General features: G+C 39.6%; 1 protein-coding gene across 1 annotated transcript; it reads right to left on the bottom strand.

The window, feature by feature from the left end:
- ZBTB20 (zinc finger and BTB domain containing 20) lies at positions 1-25277 on the bottom strand. The gene is made up of 3 exons (XM_062571912.1): positions 25094-25277; positions 4508-6115; positions 1-470 (listed from the first exon to the last, which is right to left on the bottom strand). Exons 2-3 carry the CDS (start codon positions 6093-6095, stop codon positions 52-54), a joined length of 2007 nt encoding a protein of 668 aa, XP_062427896.1. The 5' UTR covers positions 6096-6115; positions 25094-25277; the 3' UTR covers positions 1-51.
- Between the last annotated feature and the right edge of the window lie 61 nt (positions 25278-25338).

Raw genomic sequence — 25338 nt, 5'->3', positions numbered from 1 at the left:
TTTGTCGTTTCTATTTTTTGTTCATAATAAAGAGAGAGAGAGAGATTCTACTTATCCGTCTGACACATGCATCCTCATGTGGTCATTGAAATGCTCGATTTGGTCAAACTTAGCTGGACAGACAGAGCAGACGTACGTGGTCCCCTCCGTGCAGGCCACCACCCCAGCAGGGACGGCCCTCGCGCCAGTGCCAGTGGCTCCAGGTGTGCCGTTGGTGGCGCTGTGCAGAGCCACGTGCCTCTCCAGCAGGGTCTTGTGGGAGAACTTTTTCTTGCAGATGTAGCACTCGTAGGATTTCTCCCCACGGTGGAGGCGCATGTGCACATTAAGGGAGCTCTTCTGGGTGAAGCGCTTGTTGCAGATACTGCACTGGTATGCCCTCACGCCAGTGTGTGTCACCATGTGTTTGATTAGGTAATCCTTTAAAGAGAAGGAGCGCCAACAGATGCTACACTGGTGGGGCTTCTCACCTGCCCATTACCATAGACAGAAAGAGAAGGGGTGGGGGGAAGAGAGAGAAAAACAGACAAAAAGAAGATAATAAAATTAAACCACCTCTGTATGACTCTCTGCAATAAACTAATGGTTAAGACTGACAAGGATCTCTGGAGGGATGCTCTCGCTAAGAAAGAATAATTGCATTAGTAACTGTGCTTTCAATACAAAAAAATATTTTGTGTCTACAGTTTCAAAATGCTTTCCAAATGAGGCTGTAGGTATTCCCTACTTGTACACAGTAAAAAGAAGCTCAGATGATTTGTTCAAGTTCAAATGGTGAGCAGTGGCAAAGACAGGACTAGAATTAGAAGGTCCTGGCTTCTGCCCCTGGGCTTCAGTGACACAGCCTCTGTAGTCCTAGAGATCAAGGGAGAAGCCTGTGGTTCTTTTCTTGTCCTCATTTCTAGAAGGTCTTACTCAAGTTATTTTACCTTTAAGTGCCTCCATTTCCCTACCTGTATGCAATAAAAATATGGACAAAGCTAGTGATCTACCTGCCTTTCACAGATAGCTGACTTTTAATGCACCCTTTTTTTGTCACATTGTTTTAAATATCTCGGAATAGAAATACTAGAGGAATGCAAAGAAATTCTGCTCCTTGTGAAAGGTTTGCATTTGTTACCCCCTTTTCTAGTCAAATCTGGCAGCCAAACTATGGACAACAGTAATTAAAAGGGTGCTTCAATACACAAAATGTCTTAGGCCAGCCAGCACAATTCAAATGGCACCCCAACAGATACCCTTCCAGTATAATAGATATGAAATGTAAATGTGACTGCCCATTAAATAAAATACCTGATCAGGTAAATCAGAGATATAAAATACTTATGTTATCTACCACATTGCCTTCCCTACCCAGGGCCACTGTAAAGCTGATGGCAGCAACTTATATAAGTGAACTCTGATCCCACCAGGACAAACCAATGACTAAGAGGATGCACTGAAGAAAATATTTAGCCCATTACATACGACTGGTTTGTCCAGACTTCTCTTAAGTGTTCCTCATGATGAGGCTTCTTTTGTGAGCCAGTGCCATAGCCTCATATTTCATAGGACAATGCAACATTTCCATGAAACGTAGCCATATTGATAATACAGCCAAGTCCTTGAACGCCCCATCAAAAATTTGCCTTTTAATTTGTTTCCAACAGTACTTGTGGTGTATTTCAGGTATGGTAATTCATCTTCGCCAAACCTGTCATCGAGAGAGATGGTACCTTAGCTCTGAATCAGTCAGAATAATTCTCTATTTCACTGACTGAAAAATGGTTTTCCTTTAGTCATTCTGCAATTTCCTATCTAGCAGAGATTCTTCACTTGCACAGACATCCTGCTTGCTTCTTACAATCATTTTTGGACTATTTTAAAGCCTGAAGAGTCAACCTTCAGGAACCATCATGTATCTGTGGCAATATATCATTTACTCTTTGTAGAGCCAGATTACAATATGCTACTTATATTCAATTTTAAGAAAAGATAATTAATATGGACTGGATGGGAAAGACCTACATTTTTATCTCCCCTAAGCCTTTGTTTCTCTACTTCTATGATTCTATGATTCTATTTCACAGTTTGCAGATACGACAGTAACATCTGTGAATGAAATTCACAGACTGTTCCTTCTTGCACGAATGATGAATTTGTCCCTACCTGGTGAAAGACACCTGGTCAAAAAACAACAATAAAAAAAAATCAAGTCCTTACTTTCTCTGCTGTGTCAACAGCAGCAGCGTGGTGAGTGTGGACAGGTCAATATGCTGGACATATGCATGTTACATGGAAAACAGTAGCGTGTTAGCTCTAATCATGCTATATGAGAGACTGATTATATTTACCTTGCTCTTTTTTGCCTTAGGCAATGTATCTCTCAGAGTCTGTAGTAAGATCTCCACTCTAGACCCTTGCATAAAAAGCTAGAACAAAATTTTTGAATGCTTAAAAAAAGGGAGAGATTGGGAGGCCTTTAGGTTGTTGGATCCTACCTGAAGCTTTGGACTCTTCTGTGGCTTTTCTTGTGAGCTATTCCAGGCAACAAGACTAACTCAAACACTTGCTTCTCTCAAGTCTTCCACCTTTTCCTTGGATCCTTTTCAGAGTCATTTTGCCTGCCTCTTCTCACAGGGCTGAGCAAAGCCATTTCCCTAGCCACCCTGATAGTGGGCACAGCTGTCTCTTCTCAGTGGTCCTCCCAATGACTCTGCCCAGCACTGGACAAGGTAGCAGACATGCTTCTGCTGAGGCTATATATTTAAAGGCTGTTTTCAGGAGGGTTTTTTGGGAGTCCTGTCCTCTGTTAGATAACGCACTACTGTTTTTCAGGACATTCTAGGAGCCAATCAGTTCCTAAACGAAACCACAAATCACTTATCTATCCAACTGTCTTCTTCCTATTAGAAGTTCATTATTTTTGGCATTCTCCGACCCACACAAAATATTAATTCTCGATTGGAGACATCTATCAATTACCTTGTTTGAAAGCATGATTAGTAGCTAGGAATACTTTAGGCCATATTATTCTTCATCTGACTCCAAATTCTAAGTGTAATGCACAATTAGACAGAGAAGGGGAAGAAGCACCCAATCTCACTGAAGTTATCTGTGAAAATGCATTTCTAGCTTTATGAACAAGGACAAAGGCAAATATATTTGACTGTAATTTTATAGAGATTTTTTTTCTGAATGACACAATACTATTTACATATTATTTTAGTTACCCATTCATAGCAGAAAGAGGAGAATTTACACAAACAGTAATTTTGGGATTCAAGATCCTTGATTACTGAAATCATATCCTTTGTATCAGTCCTGAGAATTGTTCTTTTTATATATGTATATGTACCTGTATGTGTCTTAGACATTTCTAGAAGAATTTGTCATTTAAGTGATTCTTATACATAAATAGAAGTTAAAAGTTTATATACACACATGGAAGTGAAATCTGTTTGATACAATAGGGAGGCATGCATGACTTACATTTCTCCCACACCTCAGGCAACTTCTCCAGGTTCTACTTCACATATCACAAATGCAATATTTATTTTAAAATCTGATGTCAACAAAGCCATTGCTTGGTGAAATAAATATTTATTCTATCTTTTCCCAACTAGAATATCTTTCTAAAGCTCAGAATAAGCTGAGGTCTAGGACAAGTAAAATTTAGTGCTGATCCCAGGACAGCATCTCAACGTAAGATAAATCCTTGCTTTAAAGTCACATAACTTGACAAAGCTAGAAAAGGCAGTTTTGACTCAGTAGTAAATATAGTTTCCTACATTGTCTTAAAAGACCACATAGTAAAATAGATGCATTTTTAAACAAAAATAGTGCTGCTGTGGGTCTTCTACATTTATTATTTTAAAACTTTCTCTCACTGAACCCTAAGTTTTTGTACTCACAGCTACTGAAACACCTGACTTACCAAGAGACAGGAAATTAAAGTAATCACCATGAGTGAAGTACAGAAGAACTTCCTGAAAAAAACTCCAGATTTACTTTCCTATAGGAATATGTGATATGTAGAAAATGTGACAGTGTGTGTAACAGCCAGGCTTGGACCTACTGCTACAGCTCCATCAGTAACCAGCTTGCCCTAAACTCATGCCAACCATCATCACATGAATGAATGTCCATAACTAAAACCTAGAGCAAGAGGCCCTTCCTCAGTAGATACATTCTTTCTTTAATGACTTCATTAGAGTTCTGTCAGGCTGCTTCAGCTTAATGCTTACCACTGCTAGTATGGATGCAGGACACATTTCATTCCAAGTAAAAAGAGCTTATTTCTGTGTTATGCACAGTTAGATCCCTCTATGGGACCTACATATGAACACTGGGGCTCAACTTCCATGTAATAAGCTTAGGAAGTGTTCAGTGATACCAACACCCAGGATAATCTCGCTATTCCTGCTGTTTGTGCTGTGGGCTAGCAGGTTAGCATACAGAATATAGGCCCACGTTTGTAATGGGCTTTCCCTGGCTTCACATATAAGCCAAAGGGACACAGTCTTACCTGTGTGTACAAACATGTGCTTCACGTAGTTCTGCTTGGCGGTGAAAGTCTTGTTACAGAGAGTGCACTCATAAGGCTTTTTTTCGCCCTGTCCACCTGCTGTGCTGTGGCCCGCAGATGGGGCCAGGGGCTGTGGGGCTGGCAGCTGGGCAGTAAAGGTTGACAGGCCAGGCTGGGACACTGTGACAAACTGCGTCTGTTGGCCAGCTAAGGGCTGGGGCAGGCTGAAGAGAAAAGGCTTAGGACCACTGCCAGCAGACTGTGTAGTGAAAAGGGCAGGCAGGTAGGTGTTGCCAGCTGTGCCAATGACCTGAGTGTTGCTGGTCAGAGTCAGTGGCATCCTCAGATTGCTGGTGAGGGTTTCTGTCTGGCGTAAGTAGATCTGTGTGGTTGGCAATGGCTGGGCAACAGTTGTATTGACAGAAGGCTGCAAAGCCCCCTTTTCGGTGCTGTTATTGACTGCGAGCACTTTGCTGTCCATTTCAACGTCATTGCTTCTCTCTGGCGAGGAAGAGTTGGCATCTACATGCTGTTGCTGCTGCTGAGGCTGAGTGCCATCAGCAGGGATGTCAGTTTGATCTGCTTGGGAAGATTCTTGCTGCCCATCTCGGCCTAGGCCAGGCATAAACTGCTGCTCCATGGAATCGGGTTCAGTGCCAATGGAGGAACTGACTCCCGAGTCAAAACTCTCCCCTTTGGGCTCACTCTCAGTGCCTTCTGCTTGGTCAGTGTCCTCAGTGCATTCCTCAGACTCATTGCGCTCAAGGATCTGCACCCTCTGTTGGCCATAGTAGTCATAGTCATCCTCCATCTCTTGCTTAATATGGATGTTGCCCACCAGGGTTTGAATTCGGACAGGGCGTGGTTGCTTGCGGCAGTGTGTGGTCTCTGGAGTGGTCGTAAGGTACCGCTCCATCTGCTGTGATCTCTCATGGATCCGGGTAATCCAGCTGGGGTCTTCCATGTGATGGTCCCTGGGGAGCCCCAGGGCTGTTTCATGGTGGCTGACCACAGCCCCACTGTAGAAGGAGCGCTCACCACTGCCATTTTGCATGGAACAGGCATAAAGGGCTGAATAGATCCTGTCCACACTGTGCTGCGAGTGGCTCTGCAGGTAGCCAGACTCTGTGTCAGTGCTCTGCCCCGAGGTGCCTGATTCGGGTGTTCCCCTGGGTGTCTCCTGGCCAGAATCCTGAATCACTGGGTAGACCTCTCCCACATTTTGTGAGACAATCCTTGTGCACTCATCAATCACAGTCTTGATCTGCAGGATGCTGGCAGCTGTGAGGATTTGGAGGGCCTCCGACTGTGAGACCCTCAGCACCCCGCTGTACATGAAGTCAATGAGCTTTTGCACGGATTGGACTGACACCACTGAGGGGATCTCAATGTCACTGTAGCCCAGCAGCAGTTTGTCCTGGAAGAAGGGGCTGCCAGCCGCCAGCACGCAACGGTGGGCGCGTAGCATGCTCCCGTGGATGCGGACCGTCACGTCACAGAAGTGGCCACGGTTGCGCTGCTCGTTGAGGGTCTCGAGCACAGAATTGCTGAAGTTGTGAAGGTTGATGCTATGAATGCGCTCTGTCATCCCCTTGCAACTGATGTTACCTGTAGCAAGGCAGGAGACAAAGCAGAATAACATATTGGGTCTTGTTCTCTGCAGAGCCACAGTCAAGACATTGGCTAAGGTGTCTGTCCACTGGATGAACAAAACAGGTAATATGGCAAAAGTCACATACAAAGGCCCTGAAAAGAAGACATCACCTTTCTTAAAGATAGAAGTGCTCATTAGCAGTTCATGCACAGAATTTCTGGACAGAACGAGACAAAGTAAGGTGTAGCGGGCCTAAATTCCTATCACATTCCTGAGCTTAGGATTTCCTATCAGCTTATATGGCTTAGTGAACCTAGAGCCAGGCAATTCTAAACACTGAGCACGTAGAATAAAGTGGAATTTTAGGCTGTCTGAATGTGGACCTAAATCAGGAAAGATCAGATTCTTACTTTAATGATCCTTTACACCAAGTTGTTAGCACTAAGAGCGTAAATGAAAATCTAGCCTCTATCTAGATGATGATTTTAAAGAATTTGGATCCTGGGTTTTATGGTTCAGTCACTTGTATCAAAAAGCTTGCAGTGACTCTGTAAAAATCAAATCTGATTCAACATTTCAGATTTTTGTCTTAAGCTGTGGTTTAGAACATTTGTTACCCAATAGCGACAAACAGTTCTCTGTATGAAACCAAAGCAAAAAGTTAACACGAGCTATCCCCTTCATTTTTAGCACATCCCAGGTTCTGACTGGCACCAGAATGCCATCACATAAAAACAAATGTTCTCCTGCTGTTATTTACTTGACAGAAACTGGAAAATTACAGAAATTTTCATTATGGAAAACTTCGTCTTGGTTTGGCTGACTAATTTAAGTAACGAACAGTCTAGAAAAGCACTTAATTAATTTGGTACAGACCCCAAAAGTCCTTCAAAATAACTTTACAAGTGACTGAAAAGTAACTTTTTAATTTGTCAGCCCAGGGTTCCTTATGTCCACCTTGCTTACTTTGGTTTTAATACTTTTTGGTTTCTCTTTCTACTTGTTACTCATTTTTCACCTGTTTAGATTCTGATGGCAGAAACTACATTTTCATCTTTACCTGTGAAGAACCTCCTGCCCTCTGAGGGCTAAATGAATGAAAACATTGTTAATAATGTCTGTCTCTCAGCATTTATTGTACATGCATCACCTTGGTTCCCAAAGCATACACACAGAAAAGTAATGCAAAAGTCACCACTGGTACTACAGGTATTTTGTCGGGAACATTCCTACCAAAGCTACAACTCCTCTTGCTGCAATTACTTGTTAATATGTGAGAATCCAAAAGTGAAACTTTGGAGAAGTATGAGAAAGTTGGGCCAGTTCACTGTTACCATCTGTTCTAAGAGAAACATACAAAGCAAATAAACATCAGTGGAAGGGGTTTTCATACCTGCCTTCTAACCTGGCAGTGTCCCTTTGACTCCAAAGGTCATGTAAAGGGTGCTCTACATCTCAGGCACAGGCAGCAGCATGCTATACTCACTGCAATTGTCAGGGAAGTGTGGAGTTCTCCCTCTCCCACCTGTTCCTTTTCATTTTTCCACTCCTGCCATTGTGAGCATCCTCTATCCTAGTACTTCAAGGAGAAACCACCTTGGACACAGGTAGTTATTTTAATTCTCTGAAGCAGTTGATGATTAAAGGGAAGCAAAAAGGTTAGGAACTGGAAATCCTGACCTGGCCAAGCTGTCTGAAGAAGTCTGATGCTAACACATGTAGAGCAGTCAGTTTCAGAAGAATACTAACCCCCACGTGAAATCAAGAGCACTAGGGGGATGCTCACATAGCAGTAACAAGAGGCAAACCACTATCAGTATCATGGAGCTTGTGAATTACATCTGCCTTGTTCATAAGCTTTGCCAGCAAACATGTGCTTCTTTCTCTGAAGAGACTGATTATAGGACTGGAAAAACATCGTCCTAGAAACTGGAAGGTATCTCACAAGGTCCTTCCATCACAGGCATTAGAGCTATTATCACCCAAAATAATGTACAAGAGGGTATCCCCTCCTTTTCCTCAGAGTCATTTTCCAGAGGCCTGTTGCAGATGCTTCCCTTCCCAATATGTCAGATCACAGAACATTCAAAATTGATTTAAATAAGATGTGGCAAGTCTTGTTTTGAAAAGAAGACTACTTGGGAAAAGTTTTATGCTGGTAAGGAAACAGAAGAGTGGAAGGTTAATGATGAATAGATTACACCTTTTTAAAAACCCACTGTAGGCCATGGAAACTGGTTGTATATCTACCCATTTCTCTGCATTTCACTCTGAATAATGATCTACCAGTATGTTAGAAATCCTGCTATCAGTAAGTGCTGATCACTACTTGATTTGCTCCTAAGGATCACTTGGCTCCTCACAAAGAGCTCCTGAAACAGGAAATGGCTCTTAACTTACATTCTGTCTTATCAAATGAGCTATTTTATCATAGAAAGAGATATGTAACCATCTAACTCAATAAACCAAATTCCCTGCCTTGCATATGTTTGGAGACAGGGGGTGGGGTGGGGAATATTCTGTATGTACCAGAAGGATGCTACAGACAGGACTTTCGACTTGAGTTTGTGCAGAGAATCCCACTGCATTCCTATGTACCTTGGTAGATAAAATCAACTGTGTGAGTGCATCTCTGAAAAGTGCATCTTCTAGACCAAATCCATCTCCAAAAGATTTGATATGCCTCAAGAGATTAGTTGATGTCCCTGGGAAAGTCTACCATTTATCTGTAAACCATGAAAAGCATTATGCACAGAAAAGAGGCAGGAAAAGTTTCATGCATAAGTTTCAGCAGCCTTTCTCAGGCCCTGCCTGTGGGGAAGACAGAGTTACAAAGCGATTTCAGCATGCATTCAGCATTTCATGCATTCAGTCATCAGCTTGCTTGATGCAAACAGCCAGCCGGGCTTAATTAAGACTAATGAAAAGATTTTTGGGTGCATTCATGTCAGTGATATGGATAGCTCTCCTACAAAAACTGATCTAGGATGTTAAACTCCTTGAGGTGCAAGAACTGCTCTGCAAGTCACTAGAGTCACTTCAAGTAAGGCAAAGAGTAAATTTTGGCTGTTTTTGCTAAAACAAAGCTTTCCATTCAAAGAATACTCTTCTCATTTCTTTGCTTCAAGTGAAGTAAGAACATCTACCACGTCTTGAACTGGAAAATGACGTAACTTCACTTCTTATGGACAAAACAAGAGGGGTGGTTGTAAGAGACATACAGCAAACAGTAAAAAATAAGCTAATGGAGATTTTGAGGATATTTTCTCTAGGTCAGCTTCCTCGACTTTCAACACTGAAAGCCCTATCTATCCAAAATACAGACAATCAATTTTTTTGCAAGATTTTCAGAGATGCTAACACACAAAACACAGGAGTATAAAAGAAGATGCTAACACACAAAACACAGGAGTATAAAAGAACAGTAATTCTCGTTAACAAATTCCAGAGATTGGCCTGGAGTCAAATCCATTGTCCCACACAGCTCCTCTTTCTCTCTGCAGAAAACCATGTCCAGATCCAAGTTTTGTGGCTGTCTCTTACTTGTATACTGTTCTAACCCAAAAGTGTCAAGCCAATGCACCCCATGGAAGGTGGACTTATCAAAGCAGGTTTGATTCTAAAGCAAATGCTACATTCCAACAATGAGTATTAGAGTCTTGGACAAGCCAGGAGCACAACAGCTCCTCACAAGACTCAGCTACAGCCTTCTTCCCAACACACACACTCACCTACTTGGCACTGGCTCAAGAAAAAGCCTGCTCTCTTGGTCTGTTCTCAAGCCTGCCCTTCTATTAAACTCAAGACAGTGGGAGCCTTTCTGTGGAATTCAAGCAGTCCTTGTTAAGTGTGTCCCCCTCCCCATTTTTTTTTTTTTTTTTTGTCCAGTAAACATGTAGAGATCCCAAAAGATTCATTCTAAGAAACTGCTGTAAAATGGTTTTGTCCCCTTTTTGTGAAGCAAGTTCTGATTGGAGGGGCATTCACAAACTATATAGGAAAGAATGGGTGTGAAAATGCAAAGGCCATTCTTACCCAGATGGGCAATGAATAGGCGTTTGGCCAGCTCAAAAAAAAAAAAAGAAAAAAAAGAAGAAAGAAAAAGAAAAAAGAAAGAAAAGAAAAAGCAGAAGAAAGAAAAGAAAAAACTCTCAGACAACCGCACAGATTATGCACATTTGCAGTCCTCCTGGGATGCAATTTGAAGCTGGCATGGCATAAAGGTGAACCATATTACTGTGCAAGTTTGAAAAAAGCTCCATTTCCCCATATGCAAATGTACTGATTAAACTGTCAGGCTATTCACAGAAACATGCATGGAATTCATCCTAGACTAGTAAGAAGGAGCACAGCATAGATGGGAAAAGGAAAAACTTTTGTTGTGTAATACATGACTGAGTGCTTAGTTTAGCATTTTCCTGAATCACATCCACCACTCCCGCTGACTTTTATGCTAGGAGTATTCAAAAGAAGGTAAATTTTACCACAAGAATGACAATGACAGCCTCTGCATGTACAGTACCAAAGGGGAAGACAATGGCAGAAGGAAACAGCAGGCAGTGCCTTCCTTGAACATACTGTACAAAATGTGGAAGTGCTGTAGTGAGATACAGAAGTGTGGAACAGTGTTAAAGGTGGCTTTCTATTTCCCCAAACTACTATACATGGACCAATACAATATATCCATACTGGTAAGGTATGGCCTGCAAAGGTGACTTCTTTGCCAGAAACATAGAAATTTCGTTTTTTTTTTTTTTTTTTTTTTTTTTTTTTTTTTTGTATAGCCACTAGATGTCCCTTTCTGCAAAGCAAATGCTTGCTGTTTTAATGTTTATAACTGAGAGATACCACAGAATTTGATATTCTTTAGTGTGCTTTAAAATTATGGCATCTCAAAGCTCATTGCACTATTGCTAGAAACACAGTGAATAGGCAACCATCACAGCTACTGTACTTCAGTAGCTCAGTGCATAGTCTTCACCTGAACCAAACTGCCTAAGGCATTGGAATCCAAGCTCTTTTTTGAAACTACTCTGGGTCTTTCACAGGAATATCTAGCAGAGGGAATCCAAAAGCTTTGTTTTGCCTTCACACTTAAGAAACAAACAGACAAAAAAAGAACATTTTACATCCTTGAGAGATGATAGGGTTGTGCAGACTGATCTAGGTTGAGTTTTTATATGAATTTTCTGCAGAAGCAATCAGTAAATTGTTTTGCAACTCATCTCACTGATATTTAGACATGCTAACTAGAACTAATTTGACATTACTATTTAGTTTGTCTTCCTGACAAGCTTCTCAGGCTTCGCACTGGGAATACACATACTGAGAGACGGCAGATAGCACTGTATCTCCTATAAAATCATATGGTGTCTTCACCATCTTACCACCAAAATGACAAATGCTTCCCTAAGTGGGAAGATATCCCGCTCTAACACAAACAGCTGGGAGTCAGAGTTGGTAGGCTCTCTTCTTACTTTTAAAGTTGTTTCTCTGTCCATCTCTAACCCAGCTGCCAAGTCTTGGTAACCCCACAAACTGAAGTAACTTGCTGCTACTGTAGCACCACCACGGACCAGTACCATCATCTGTTCCTTATCCTCTTTGTCTGCTGCGTAGTAGCTTTAGAAATCTCTAATCCTTGGTCTCCAAACCATATATCGGAGCACCACAGCCTTCTGGTGGTACCAGATGCACCGAGTTCTTCAGTCAGTCATCTCGTCTACTCCTTTTCTTTGTGGTGGAAACAATTTACTTAGACCACGTCTTCAGAAATTAGCTTAACATGTTTGTGAAAAATAGCAACATGGCGGATTTCATCTCCCTTCCCAGACTCTCTCTTTCTCCCCCTTAACTTTAGAGTAAGAAAGTTTTCCTACCATTTAACTTTGAAATCAGTTAATCAACCTCTCCTCCAACAGATATAGAGAACTATTGACCACTTTCCTCTTATATATTGGAAGATATCTCATATTTCTTCTTTAGATTTATGTTTTCTAGAAAAAAAATCATCTTTCCAGTCACCCTTACTGCATATATGTTCTGAATCCCTTCTCATTCTTATCCTCTTCTAACTTCTCTCCAGCTTGTCCCTCTTTAATTTACAATGCAGCACACTTCAGTGGAAAAAGTACTCTAGTTGAGTGAGCTAAACAAAACAGTTGCCTGAGATAACTGATATATGATACTTTTTAAGTACTTTACAGAATAAATCAAACAAGTAAATAAAGCCCTGTTATTAAAAATAAAACTCTACAGATTTTCCTTAAAAAAAAGCATTTCTGAATAAAGAATACTTACTTTGGAATGAAAATCTCAACTCTTGTATGAATATGACAGTTCAGTGGAAATATACGATTTCTATCACAATATACGAAAGCTCTTGTGGCTCCACAGTTTCCACAGAAAGCTTTCTCATTTCCATGTGTCTGTCTTCTGTTTCAAACTTAGCAGCATAACCGTGGGTACCTTCTTCAGTTCCAAAGCCCTGATCAATCCCTCTGGATCCATTTTTATTTTTCTGCTGTTTTCAGGTTAGTTACTCTAAAATAAAACTAAATTGATAGAGCAAAAATTAATATCTATTATTTCCATACACGTAATCAGTCCTGCATCAGGTTCCTACTCTCTGGGAGCAGGAACTCTCCTACTCTTAGCATATTCCAATGAAGTCAGAAAGGCAGATCTAGCCAATCCTTCTCAAACTGATTCTCCTGAATATTTGGCCTCATTTTTAAAAGGGGACTTCAAGAGGAAAACCTTGTATGGAGTTTCAGGAAGAACATTTGTATCCTCAGCAGGAGATCTGACCAGGAGCAGCCCTTGCTTTCTGTTGCTTTAAAGGTTTGCTGGAGTTTTCACCCAATCATCTGCTTGAACATCTTGAAAATCAGTATCTCCTTCTATAATATCTATCCAAAACAAACACCAGATGACACTACACGAATTGCCCTAACCCTACCAGATTGTTGTTAGAATAAAAATATGTAGCAGTCTACATTTAACAGGAAGTACTGTATTTTTACCACCATAACATCTATTAATGTGTCAGTAATATACTCTATGGAAGAAAGAATCACTGCATGTTCAAAGCTGTCAAACTTCTCTAGATTTCATAGTCTAATAACTACATTTATTTATTTGAAAGACAGAAATGCATGCACACACAAACACAACCTTATTCTCCAAGGAGCAAATATATCAAATAGATGCCTAACAAGAAAGAGTTTGTTTAAACTTTGTTCAGAAGACAGGCTCTTTTTGCAGAGTCAGGAATGCTGAGCAAATTTCCTATGGAAAATTTATTCAGTAAATTGTCCTGCTCTTTTTTAGCATCTATCTAATGACAAGATATCTATTTTAAATGTAATTGAAGACTGAAACATAGATGTGCTTTACATAAAATTACTCCTATATTCAGTGCACATAAAACTCCAAAGGTAAGGACAGAATTCTACATTTCAACTTTACATGCTTATGGAGCAGCCAAAGAATCACCTTCCTATGCTTTGACTGGAAGACTACAGTTTAGCAGCACTAATCCCGTTTACTCTCAAATTTGCAGAGTGGCAACGTGTGTGCTTCAGTTTGCTTCATATGTGGAACATGGAGAGCCTCACTCACCCAATTCAGCAGAAGAAATGCCTGCCTTTATCTTTACAAATTGTTCAGCGTTCCCTGGATAAAAAGCATTATAGAAATACCAAGAAAAAACTCCACAGGTATCTTCAGATCTTTTTCTCCATACTTACTTACAAAATTTAAGTTTTCCTCCTGCACTGCTTCAGTGCCTTGATTCCTCTGTTTCCTTATGGTGCTCCTTATCCTTCTTTTAACTAAGATATACCAGGTAACAACTAGCCCCAAATCATGGCATTTTGGTGAAGTGTTATAGGATGTTCAGCTATTTCTAAGCTAAAGAAGTACTTCATTTCCAGACACGGAAAGTACCTTTTCAGTTTGTATTCTTGCTATTTTAGGAATTTTAACGATACTTCAAGAAAAGAGGGAACAATCTCAAAAGCCACTTTCCTTCCCAGGCACATATATGGGCTTCAGACCAATACATTAGCACTACAAACACAGGCACACATATATACACATAGCCCATTTCTCTGAATTCTGTGTTCCTCTCTCAAACCTTGTATATAGACCCTCAGTTGCTACAGCCATGCCAATATACTTCCCTAGTATAGACAAAGACTATAATGACAGAGGAAGTTTTTTCTGTATGTATCTAAGCACCTCCAAAAATATATATACTAAACTAACAGAAGAATCTCCAAAGCTGCCATCACAACTGCACTAACCAGGATTTTACTGGGCTTTACCAGGGTGTTAATTCCTGTGTCCTGGACTGCAGTAACCAATTTACATTAGCAAAAGATGTTAAAAAACATAAAGGGAGAAAAGAGTACAACAGTCCTCTTGCAACTGGAACAGACAAAATTAAGTAGCCACATGATGGCACCATTTCCTAGGAAGAGAAACCAGGTGCTGCTCATCCCTCTCTTCATTATAGAACATTTTAATATTCCAAATGAAAAGTCTTTCGACTGCACTTGCTTGCTTCCAGAGAGTTTAGGCACGACTATGCCAAGCCTCAGCAAGGCAAACTGCTTTAACTGGCTCTAAGTTTAAGGCAGTTTGATTCTTTAAAAATCTAGGTGCTTCTTTTATTAGTTTTCATTCCCAGTGCCAAGCCATTATTTAGAGGACATGCTGCACTAGGGCGTTTGTAGTAAACCCACCACATAACAGGTATGAGGCAAGATGGGCTCACAATGCTCATGAAGTTACTGTGTGAATACTCTCCATTTAAAGAAAGAAGAGAGGGACACTTACTGGGAAAAAGAACAAACAAACTTTTAGGAAGATGTAGACTACCATGGTTTATTTCGCTACTCCATGGTTCTGATCAAAAGCTTATTGTAGTCATTAAGAGCATTTCCATCTGCTTCAAGGAGCTTTTGTTAAAAGCCTAGTAGTGCATATGGGACTGAAGACCTGTAAGGAAAGTGAACAAGGATTCCTTCTGGTCATCTCACTGGGGTGGATTGCATAAATTTATGTTCTCCCTCAGAAGCATGATTTAGGGAGGCGAAAGGGCTGGAGTTGGGGGGTGGGAGCTGAGTGTGGAGAAATGAATTAGAAGGATAAAAGGTTCAAATATATTAAAAAGTGTCTCCAAAAGAGACAATTGCTATTCCATGAACTCTTTCAGATTTGCCCTGTATTGTTAGCTTTTTCCCCAGGCAGAAAGACAAGGAGCAAAGCTTATCTGTTTGAGTGTGGTTAAATACAGTAAGCCTGAAAGCCTGTGGGCTTTGGGTAAAAAGAAAATATAGATTAAAACCTCTTAAGATAATTACCTGTTTAGAAGGTTTCCATTCAAGCTAGAATCCTCTACAGAGAGTGGTAGCAGTCTGTTAGGAAAAGGGTGCAGTCAGAAACAATTGGCTTTGGTGGGAGAGCTGCAGTCTACCAAAGGGCGGTGTTATACCCTATACTCTTCCTGAGAAATGCCTTTAAATGTGGCAAAGTTCGTTGTAGTTGAAGAAATAGAGGTTGGGGGAAGAAACAAGGAATAGACACAAAGTTGTAAGTGTCAGCCCCCAGCACTGGGAAAAGGATTCTTTTATCTCTTTCAGTAGCTGTGTCTCAACTCCAGTTAGAGAGAAGCTATCACATGAAAATGCTAGATTTTATTTGGTTATTTTTTCCATTTATCTTTTTTATCTATTAGTGAAAGGGTAATTGTTAACTACTACAACTGAGTGCTTTGGTGAGTATTTCAATTTAGAAATATCGTGAGACAGATATTCATACTGGGTTAGACTGTGGCTTCTTTATCTTGAGTTTAGGGGGAGAGAGTTCAGGCCTGCTTATAATTCAGATTTAAATATCAGTGGGAAACAGAACATGCTCATGTCATGGATATTGAAGGCCACAGGGAAAATTTCTTTCCCTCAGTAAGACCTCTGCAATCTCTGGGAACAAGCAGAGATTTCCAAAATCACCTGCTTAGTTTTTGTAGGAAGAGAAATGTATAGTAGAATGCTTTAATATTAATAAAGGCAATAAATAACAGTACAGTATTTATGGATGGCTTGATACTATCAGACTAAGTTGTATCATTAAACGTACATTGTCAGTTCTAATACTTTTTTTCCTCATGAAAAAGGTCCAAGAATTACATGTATACAAATGGATACAGATGCTAACAGGTGATACTAATACAGTGCGTAAGAATTATTTCTTGGGTCTGCCCTCAGGAGCATTCTGCCCTTTTCTCAGCCTAAACCATTAGAGATAGCATATGGCTGTTTTTCTTTGGAATACAGGGTGGGCTATGCCCTGTTTTGAAACACGACATAGGATCAAAACATGAAGTCTTTCTATTGAAGTGGACATGGTTGTGCACAAAGGCATGAAGCTGTGGGGAGAAGTCCCTTGTTCTGTTTTTATTTGCTCTATCATAGCCCTTTTCCACACAAAAATTGCTACTTTGTGTTTTTTTTCTCTGTGTAACATCAATAAATTACATGTTATCACTCCTATCATCTACTTATAAAGAGTCTTTCAAGATATTTAATATAGGCACAATATTGCTACACTTACATTTTCACTGGTTAAGAACTTAAAAATAGCTGTGGTGAGATTACTTTTAATTTATACTACTTCTCTCTTGTGGGCTTTCAAGAAGAAGCGTTTTACCACATGTCACAGATTGATACAGAGTATACACTGTGCATCCCAGCCAGGCAGAGATCCTTTCAGTATTTAACACAACAAAGCTGGGATGAGTAGGGGTTCTAGTACTTGTTTATCCATTTTTCCTAGCTCCTGTTAATTCCTCAGGGAGCTATTTGTGCTGAGGAATTAACTAGGGATCTTGACTTCTCTTTGTCCTGCAGCTCCTGAGTGGTAGATACATGATAAGACTAGATCTCATGTTATTTACCCTTCTAAATAATTCTGCGAGACAATGAAAACATGCATAGAAACATAAAAAAAAATGATGGCAAAATGGCATTTTCCCTTGCAATAATAGTGTTTGGAGCACTATGGAACCCAAATGCACAGCACTAGTAAGAACATGCAGTTGTGCTCCATTGTTATGAACCAGGCTGTGCAGACAAACACCCTGACTAAAATGAAGGGGTTTAGTGGAACTGTGGTGGCTTACAATTGATTTTTCACCTATGGAGTAGATAAAACATCACATTTCTTGTAGAAATACAATGATCTTTCTTCTCACATCCCATTGCATGCTTTATAAATATTAGCAGGCTGTATAAATCAGTATCTTGTTTTTCTGTTTCAGGTTGTCTCCCAGCACCACGTTAAGACTTCACTTCAAAACTGTAGTGAGTGAAAGAGCTCTCTTTGTACAGCCAAGAACAACAAAAAAACCATTTTATTTTTCTCTCCTACAAATACTGCTCTGGCCTTACCTTGTTCTAAAGTTATTGAGTGGTATCACAGCACAACGATTATATGACTACTTCACCATGGATAAGCATGAAAAAATGCAGAGAAAGTGACCACGGAAGCTCAGATGAAAAAAGCAAAAAGCTCCAATGGTAGACAGATCAGTGGTGAAAGAGAACAAAAAGTGACCAAGTCTATTTTTACATCAGTAGCTCTAAGTGTAGCTGCAACAAACTGGGCCAGCAATGCGCCAGCCAATGTTTCACCGTGTGGGAGGTGTCTCCTTATAGCATGCAAAGAACTAACCAAGAGAAGTGAGCACTGAGTTATGTAGGGCTTTAACAACACATAGCAGAATAAAAGGACATGTGGATGCAGCTGCTTTTGCTTCTTTCAAGAAAGAGTCACCTCTCAAATGTTCAAAACTCTTTTCTGTTTGACTCTGCTACATGAAGTGTCCCACTGTAGACTGTATTAGGGAAATGGTATATTTAGTTAAGTCTTTGTACCCAAGCAGGACTGAGGAGATGACAGCAGTAGTATGCATGGTTAAGACATGAAATAACAATGACCAGCATATTATAAAGTTTGATACCCTTCAAGCAGATCATATGAAAAGGTAGTTTTGGCACATACAACTTCAGGATGGAGGATTATTAAAAGAAAAAAAAGGGGGGGGGGAGGAAGTTAGTCATAAAGAGTCTGAAAGGAAAAGATAAGGAATTAAAATCCATAGGATCAGCAGGGAGGTGGCCTGAATAATAGTTTATTAGAATCAACATGCACATCCAAGGTCAACAAAAACAAAAAGAAAGTAGAAGAACACTACAATGGTTAAATAAATAACAAGGTAAAAGAGGTCATTAAAGCTGAAAATGTATCCTTCCAAACATGGAAATCATGCCCAAGTGACACTAATAGAACAGAGCATAAGCTCTAGCAGGCTAGATGTAAAATAAAGATTAGGCAAAGCAAAGAGGAAATTTAAAGAAAAACAGCTAAAGGTATAAAGACAAGCACTGTAATAAAATACTCTTTAAATACATCCGACAGAGGAAGCTTACAGGGCAATGACTAGTACCAAAGAAGTGCCTCTGATTATATAGATAGATAGGTTAAATAGACAAGGAGCAGACTTGGTGGGTTAGCCAGATCATTCACGTACGAAAGCAGTAATCAAAGAGGTTAGAGAAAGTGTGCAGTGGAATTGATATTTTTGCTTTAATTTTCAGATGGAGGATGATGGGAGGTAAGCTACCTCAAGGGGGAGAAGAAGAAAGCACTGTCCTGAAGAGCATTATTAAAAAAAAAAAAAAAAAAAAAAAAAAAAAGACATCCTAATAAATTAAACAATAATAAATACTTAGAGTTGCATCAAGGACTTATGAGTGAAATAGTTGAGACGCTAATGCAAAATATGAAGGAAGGACTTGCAGGAGGACTCACAACTTCAAGTATGGTAATAAAAATCTGTGGAGGGACTCTGAAAATACGAACAGATAAACTCAGAAACACACTGCAGATGTCTTATTGGACAGTTAAAATACGTCTTAGTAGCTGTAGTATGATTTACAAGCAGAAATAGTACAACAGTATCAACCCAATCACATCAAAATTTTAAGAATGGCTTAAACCTATGAAATTTTAGAGTAATAGACTTTTATCGTCCTTCCTTGTACATAGAAGGAATAGATGCACTGCAGACATATCTTCAAGCCTTACTCCGACGTCATGAAAGCCAGGAACTTGAATAACTCTTTTAAATTGAGTCAGAAATTATGAATGTTATCATTTAACTCTAAAAGTGAAAACAGTAAGAAAAACACTAAACACCACAAGGACTGACAACCCAGCATCAAGTCAATATTATGGTCATCAGATAAGAGAATCAACATTTAAGATAATTAGACAAGATTTTCAAAAGTGTCTATGTGATTTATAAACATAAATGATTTATGCACCAGTGAAACTTAGGCTCCAAACTCACTGTCGCTTTTGAAAAAGTACTCATTGACTTCATAACTGAAGTACCATATGCTACTCGTCATTTCTCATGAGAAGAAAAGCCCGAGAGACCAATCTGAAAAAAAATCACTTAGTGTACTGATTAGGAATATACAGACCAGTTCTAATCAGTAGAACAATATTCTGCATCACCAATCCTTTGTATTGTAATGGCTTTTTCAACAGAAGCAGACTGAGCTCAGCTTACAGTTTTACATATCTGTACTTGCACTTCTTTATGCCATATGGCTCTATACAACTCAACCAAGTTATATCTGCTTCTGTAAAAACACAGATCATTCCTGGCTTTTATTTATTTGATAATCTTAGAAATATAAGCCAACAGGTTATAGAAACCATCCATGGTTGTTAAAGAGAGAAGTATTCACTACATAGAATTTCAAATGTCCTGCAAGACAAACAGAAACTAAGTCTCTTGACATCAGTATTTGAGAACTATGGATGTCCTTGTTTTCAAATTAGTTGCTACAGAGAAGTCCTATATCTTTATTAGTATATGGACTAAAATAGATATCTAAACATACATCATTTCTGAGGTCACCAAAAGCAACCTAAAAATATTCAGCATTAGCTAACACATACCACACACAGATTAGCAAAAATACAGATGAAATTACTATTAACACACTGTCTGACTCAGAATCCAAGGAAGCTAGTAGAATCAGTACTTCTTCTCTGAGAAATAATCATAGCCACACATTTCCAGAGCTGAAAATGGAAGGCCATAAGGCCATAGGTTTTCCTCCTGCCACAAAACTACATAGAGAAAATAGGAAACGTAAAAAACCATAAAGATGAGGTCAAACTGCCTTCAGATTCATCTAGCCTCTACACTATTCCCAGGCAAAGCAAATCTGTTAATTCACAAAAAGTGGCTACAGGACCCCCCTAGCTGCTCAAGAAAATGAAAAGCCAAAGTTTCCATCCTCACTCTTAATGCTCTGTGGAGCTTAGAAAATGTTGAGGTACAGAATTTCCTCTCTGACTTTCTCTGTTATACTGGAAGGCTATCATACTGGAAAAATTAGACTTTAGGAGCAAGAAAAATGGAAAAAAAAAAAAAAAAAAAGAAAAAGGAATGGCTCAAAGTTCTCATCCTGTGAAAGTTAAAAAATGTTGGGATTCAGACCAAGTCAACCACATCACTTGAGCATGTATGGACAAATGGTTCAGATCTGATCCATCACCAGAAGTGTCTAAAAAGTACATTTTATTTAATACATAAGAGCTCCCTGTCCCCTCATGAACTCAAGAAAAAATAATTTTAAAAAGTCTTCCCTCTTCTCAACTTCTTGCCAATGACTGTTTCGCTTTTTTTTTTTCATTGTCCATGGCCCACCTTCCTTTTTGACTTTCTCTCCCTACTAGAATCTCAAACCTCTTTTAAAAATTCTGTGTTCTCTAAAAATCATAAAAATCATTTCAGCAGGTTTTCCAATGATTGTCCAACCTGCATCTCAGTCCTTTGGAAACTCTTTGCTAAGATGCTGGATCTCTCTTATCTGGAATATACTTCTTCACAGACAGACCATCCAATGTCTAAGAATAACCTTTTCAACTATCAATAGATAAAAAAAGAGATTCAGTTGCACTGTTCCCATGGGATTCCTTTGAGTTTGGACGCATCTGTTAAAATGCATATATCACAGCCTGAATTAAGTTCTTGTCTGATAGTATCTCTGATCACTTGTGGAGGTTTCTGCCAAAATGATCTTACCTCTTGGCACTTCCAAAACATAAGCCTATACAGATATGGATGCCTTCTGAAGAGCTTCTGCAATAAGTGGCCTATAAAGACCAAACCGATTTAGACAGAGCCAAGTCCTGACAACTTCCTTCCCTCTCAGCAAAATTTTTGGATGCTTTACCTGAGTTCAGCCTTCAAGCTTAAGACACTACAACATTACATGTTATCTATCTGTAAGCAAGAAAATATATAGAAAGTTGCAAACAGCATCATCATAGAGCTTACCTTTGCTTCTTTGAAACCCTTCCAGAACCTGTGCCTCCGTATTTGTCTTTGTAGTTTTTTGCACAAACTCCTTTCTTTTGGGTAAGCAGGTACATCTGTTTGTAACAGCTGACTAGCTAGAGGTATTTGGAGCTCTATCAGCTCACTCTATGATATAATTCCAAATTAATTTGAAGTGGTGCTTATTATCTGCCAAGCCTTACATGAAACCAATTACCTCAGGAAGCACCTCACCCTCTAATCTGCACCTCCAATCACATTGTGTGAGCTAGGATTCCCCAAAACAGAAAGGGAAAGGAATTGCACACAATGCACCCTAGATTCTGAATTTTGCTTCAAGAATTCACCTGCACTGAAAATATATAATGTTCAAATCTAAAAATCTAAGTCCTACAAGAGTCCGAAGTAACACAATTTCACTGCACTGGGAATAAATGGCAGCAGAAACAGCATGCAGAATATACTACATTACAGGACTAAGTTCTAAAAAGAGTGGTGTGTCAGATCTGAATTTAACCAGACTTTTTTTGCTAACTACTCATTTCACTAACACTAGTATTCAGACTACTGCCTAGGCTTTCTTTGCCTTTGCCTTTTACAGATGAGGAGTAGGTGGCTCTCCTAGAGCTTTTATTTCCTATGCTTAGAAAAAGTATTTTTACCTGAATCATTCCAAAAGCCACCATGATTTTTTAAAGTAGATTGCTTATGAATATTTCTCATAATAAATATGTGGTGGTGTTTTCTGTGAAGCATTAGTGATTGTGCATGCAAAATGGCCAGTGAAGATTTCAAATGGATTTGAGCAGGTCGTCCATAAAATTCAAGTCTTTGCTCCAGATTCATGAATGAAAGCTCATGGAACTATCTGCACATCAGTACATTTTTCAAAGAATTTAAATTTTTTACACACTGACTTGTGCTGAGTGTAATACTCTGCATCAAACCATTCTACTCAAACACCTTGTGTAATACTAATTTTTAAGTATCTTTAGATTATTTACCATCCTCTAGAAAGCACTTCATCAGAATGAAACCTCTCCTTTTGAAAATGTAGTATGATCTGCCAGTCAGGGGGCTAGCGGCAGCACTGTGGTCTGGGCAAGGGAAGAGAAGCAGTATTGCAGTGTCTGGAAGGCAGAAGGACAGAAAGCTCTGCTGGTCCAAATAAAGCACCATCACAGGTCCAAAAGGTGAGGGGAAAAAGATGTGGCAATGTAGCTCTGAGAGGAGGGGAGGTGAAGGGCAGAGGTAGGGACTCTTGGGTGCGAGGAAAGAATCAGTTCAAATGGCAAGAGAGGCAAAAGGTAAGGAGAAGTTTTTAACGGCAAGAAAGCCCACTTAAAAATGCTAGGAGACACAGATATTAATCTTTCAGGTAAACTAATGTGTTGCAATATTAGGGACGCGCAATTAAAAAAAACCTACCACATGACACAACAGATACCTATAGTAAATATGCAGACATAAACTTATCATACCTCATTTTTATTTCATGTGAAAAATTCGTATTACTATTTTGCACATGCCAAACACTGATGATATGAACACTGCCCCAAACAAATACACCCTGATAAAGGTTATAACCTACTATAAATAGTAGGAGTTTTTCCACTGGTTTCAAAGTATGTAGGATCAGCTGACAGAGATCAACCCCACAGAAGTCTGTAACATTTTTTTTAATATTTGTATCACTCTAACTGTATTTTGGGAACTAATTTTCAAACTTACTGAAAGGTAAGTATTCGTTAGTCCTGAAAATGCTATTAAACTTCTTTTCTAAAAAACTAACTTGAGTGTAAAAGGAGTATCTGATCTGGGTTTGCAATTTTTCATTCACATTTGTCTTATGAATTTAGTAGGAATGGAAGTTGATTTATGGACATTAAAATCTTTGTGGTCTAAAAGATTCTGCTTGCCCACATAACAGGTATAGTATGAAGAGCTCCACTTCCCCATACTACCTTCTGCTAGTATTCCTCACCCTAAATCTTGGCCACCTCAAAAAGCAAAAGCAGGATTCATTCTCTGAGTTCCCTACAGTCCTGCTGGCCTGTGTTTTATGGTTGCTTTCATGACTTTCCATTTGTCCTGTCAAAAAACAGCAGTGTGAGGTTTCAAATTACATTTGCTAACAAACTCTTTCATCTTTATGAATGGGATAAAGAGACTCTTGGTTTGAAAATAAGGATTATTTTTTCCTGTTGTTCTGCTCATTTTTTGCATTTTTTCACAAGCTTTTTGTCATCAGAAAACACTGCAAGACAAAACTGTACCCCAGTTTTAACAGAGTCTGACATCTCAAATTTGAAGGGAATTCTTATATATGCTAAAATGCATCGTGCCTGTTGCTCCATTGTTTCACATCTCATTCTCTTCTCCTGCAGTCACCAGGTGAGATTTAGGAAATTTTCCCCAATGTTTTTATCAGTTCTATAAAAATCAAGATCTATGGAAGAAGTTCATAATGAATAAAGTCAGAAGCCAGTAGGAATGAATTGCAGCTAAAGTGATTTTGATAGTGATGATCCTTATAACCCGGCTGCTTCCAAGCTTGGCCCTGAGGCAGGATTTTTAAATTAAAAAAAAGAAAAGGATATACATAATTTTTAATCTGATTTTTTATTGTCATGCCCTGATTTTTTCTTATAGGCCTCTGCAAAGTCTAGTTGACTTCTGAGCTCTTGAAACCTGGCATCACCATCTTTCTTTCTCCTTTTCTCCCTTGTAAGCTTTACATCTTAAAACCACCTCAAAGCAGGTAAACTATATATTCTAAAACTAGTAAATGATAAGGCTGATGTCAGCCTCTGTGTCCCTGCCCAAGAGACGTCCACACAGGGAACACTGTGAAATGATAATGTTTTGAAGAGCTGACAGGGTAAATTCTGACTTTCCAAAACCCAGTTTTAATCACTTCCTTCCTTGCTTTCGTTTTTTGGGACAAAATGGAAAAGAACATTTTTTAAAAGGGTCAGTTAATCTGTGCTGAGTAATCTCACAGTGACTGCACTGAAAACAAGTGCCTTAAGCTGGTATGGCCTCACAAGTCTCCAGAAGTCTTTCAGACCTCTTGTAAGTTAAATCATGTCTCCTCTCCAGGAGCACTCCCCTCTTTCTTGGTGGAAATCCTTTCTAACCCTGGCTGTCAGGGCCAGACACTTGCTTCCTCCCACTGCAATAAGGCATAGATTGAAAATTCCAGTCAGTAGATATGCTTGGGTAATGAGAAGCATGACTATCTGTACAGGAGTAACTACACTGCTCGTTGGAAAAGTCAGGTTTGAGGGCTCTTATTTTACTTCTTAAGAAGAAGGAGCAGCTAGCAACCTGACCCAATAGCACACTTGCAGATTCCTCTGGCTGACTGTGTTATCATGATCTCAACAGAAAATACACTATTTTAGAAGTAATTCGCATAGAAGGAAAAAGGTAAATCCTAAGGAAGTCTTGCTTGTGCCATTATGCAAAAAACATGCAACTGGCTGGAAAACCTTGCCTACTATCAGGAACGTATTTTTAAGGAGCCCAGAGCAACCCAGTAGTGTGTTGGTGTACTCACAATCAGATGACCCTGTGTGTGCGTGCAGGTTTGTCGGTGAATGTGATGAGTAGATGAGGGCCGGGCTCAAAGACAGAACAGCTTCAAGGTTCAGGCAGGGAAGGCCCGGCTTGGCACTGCATGCACCCGTCTGAGTAATCTCATTCTCCTCAGACGCCTTCTGGTTTTCAGCTGTCTTGGGTTTCTTCCTGAAAACAAACAAAGAGACCTTTGAAGGGACTGACTGTGTATTTGGGAAAAGGCAT

This window comes from Rhea pennata, chromosome 1 (genome assembly GCF_028389875.1).
Source record: "Rhea pennata isolate bPtePen1 chromosome 1, bPtePen1.pri, whole genome shotgun sequence".
NCBI classification, from domain to species: Eukaryota; Metazoa; Chordata; class Aves; order Rheiformes; family Rheidae; genus Rhea; species Rhea pennata.
This window is presented reverse-complemented; position numbering and strand designations above follow the sequence as displayed.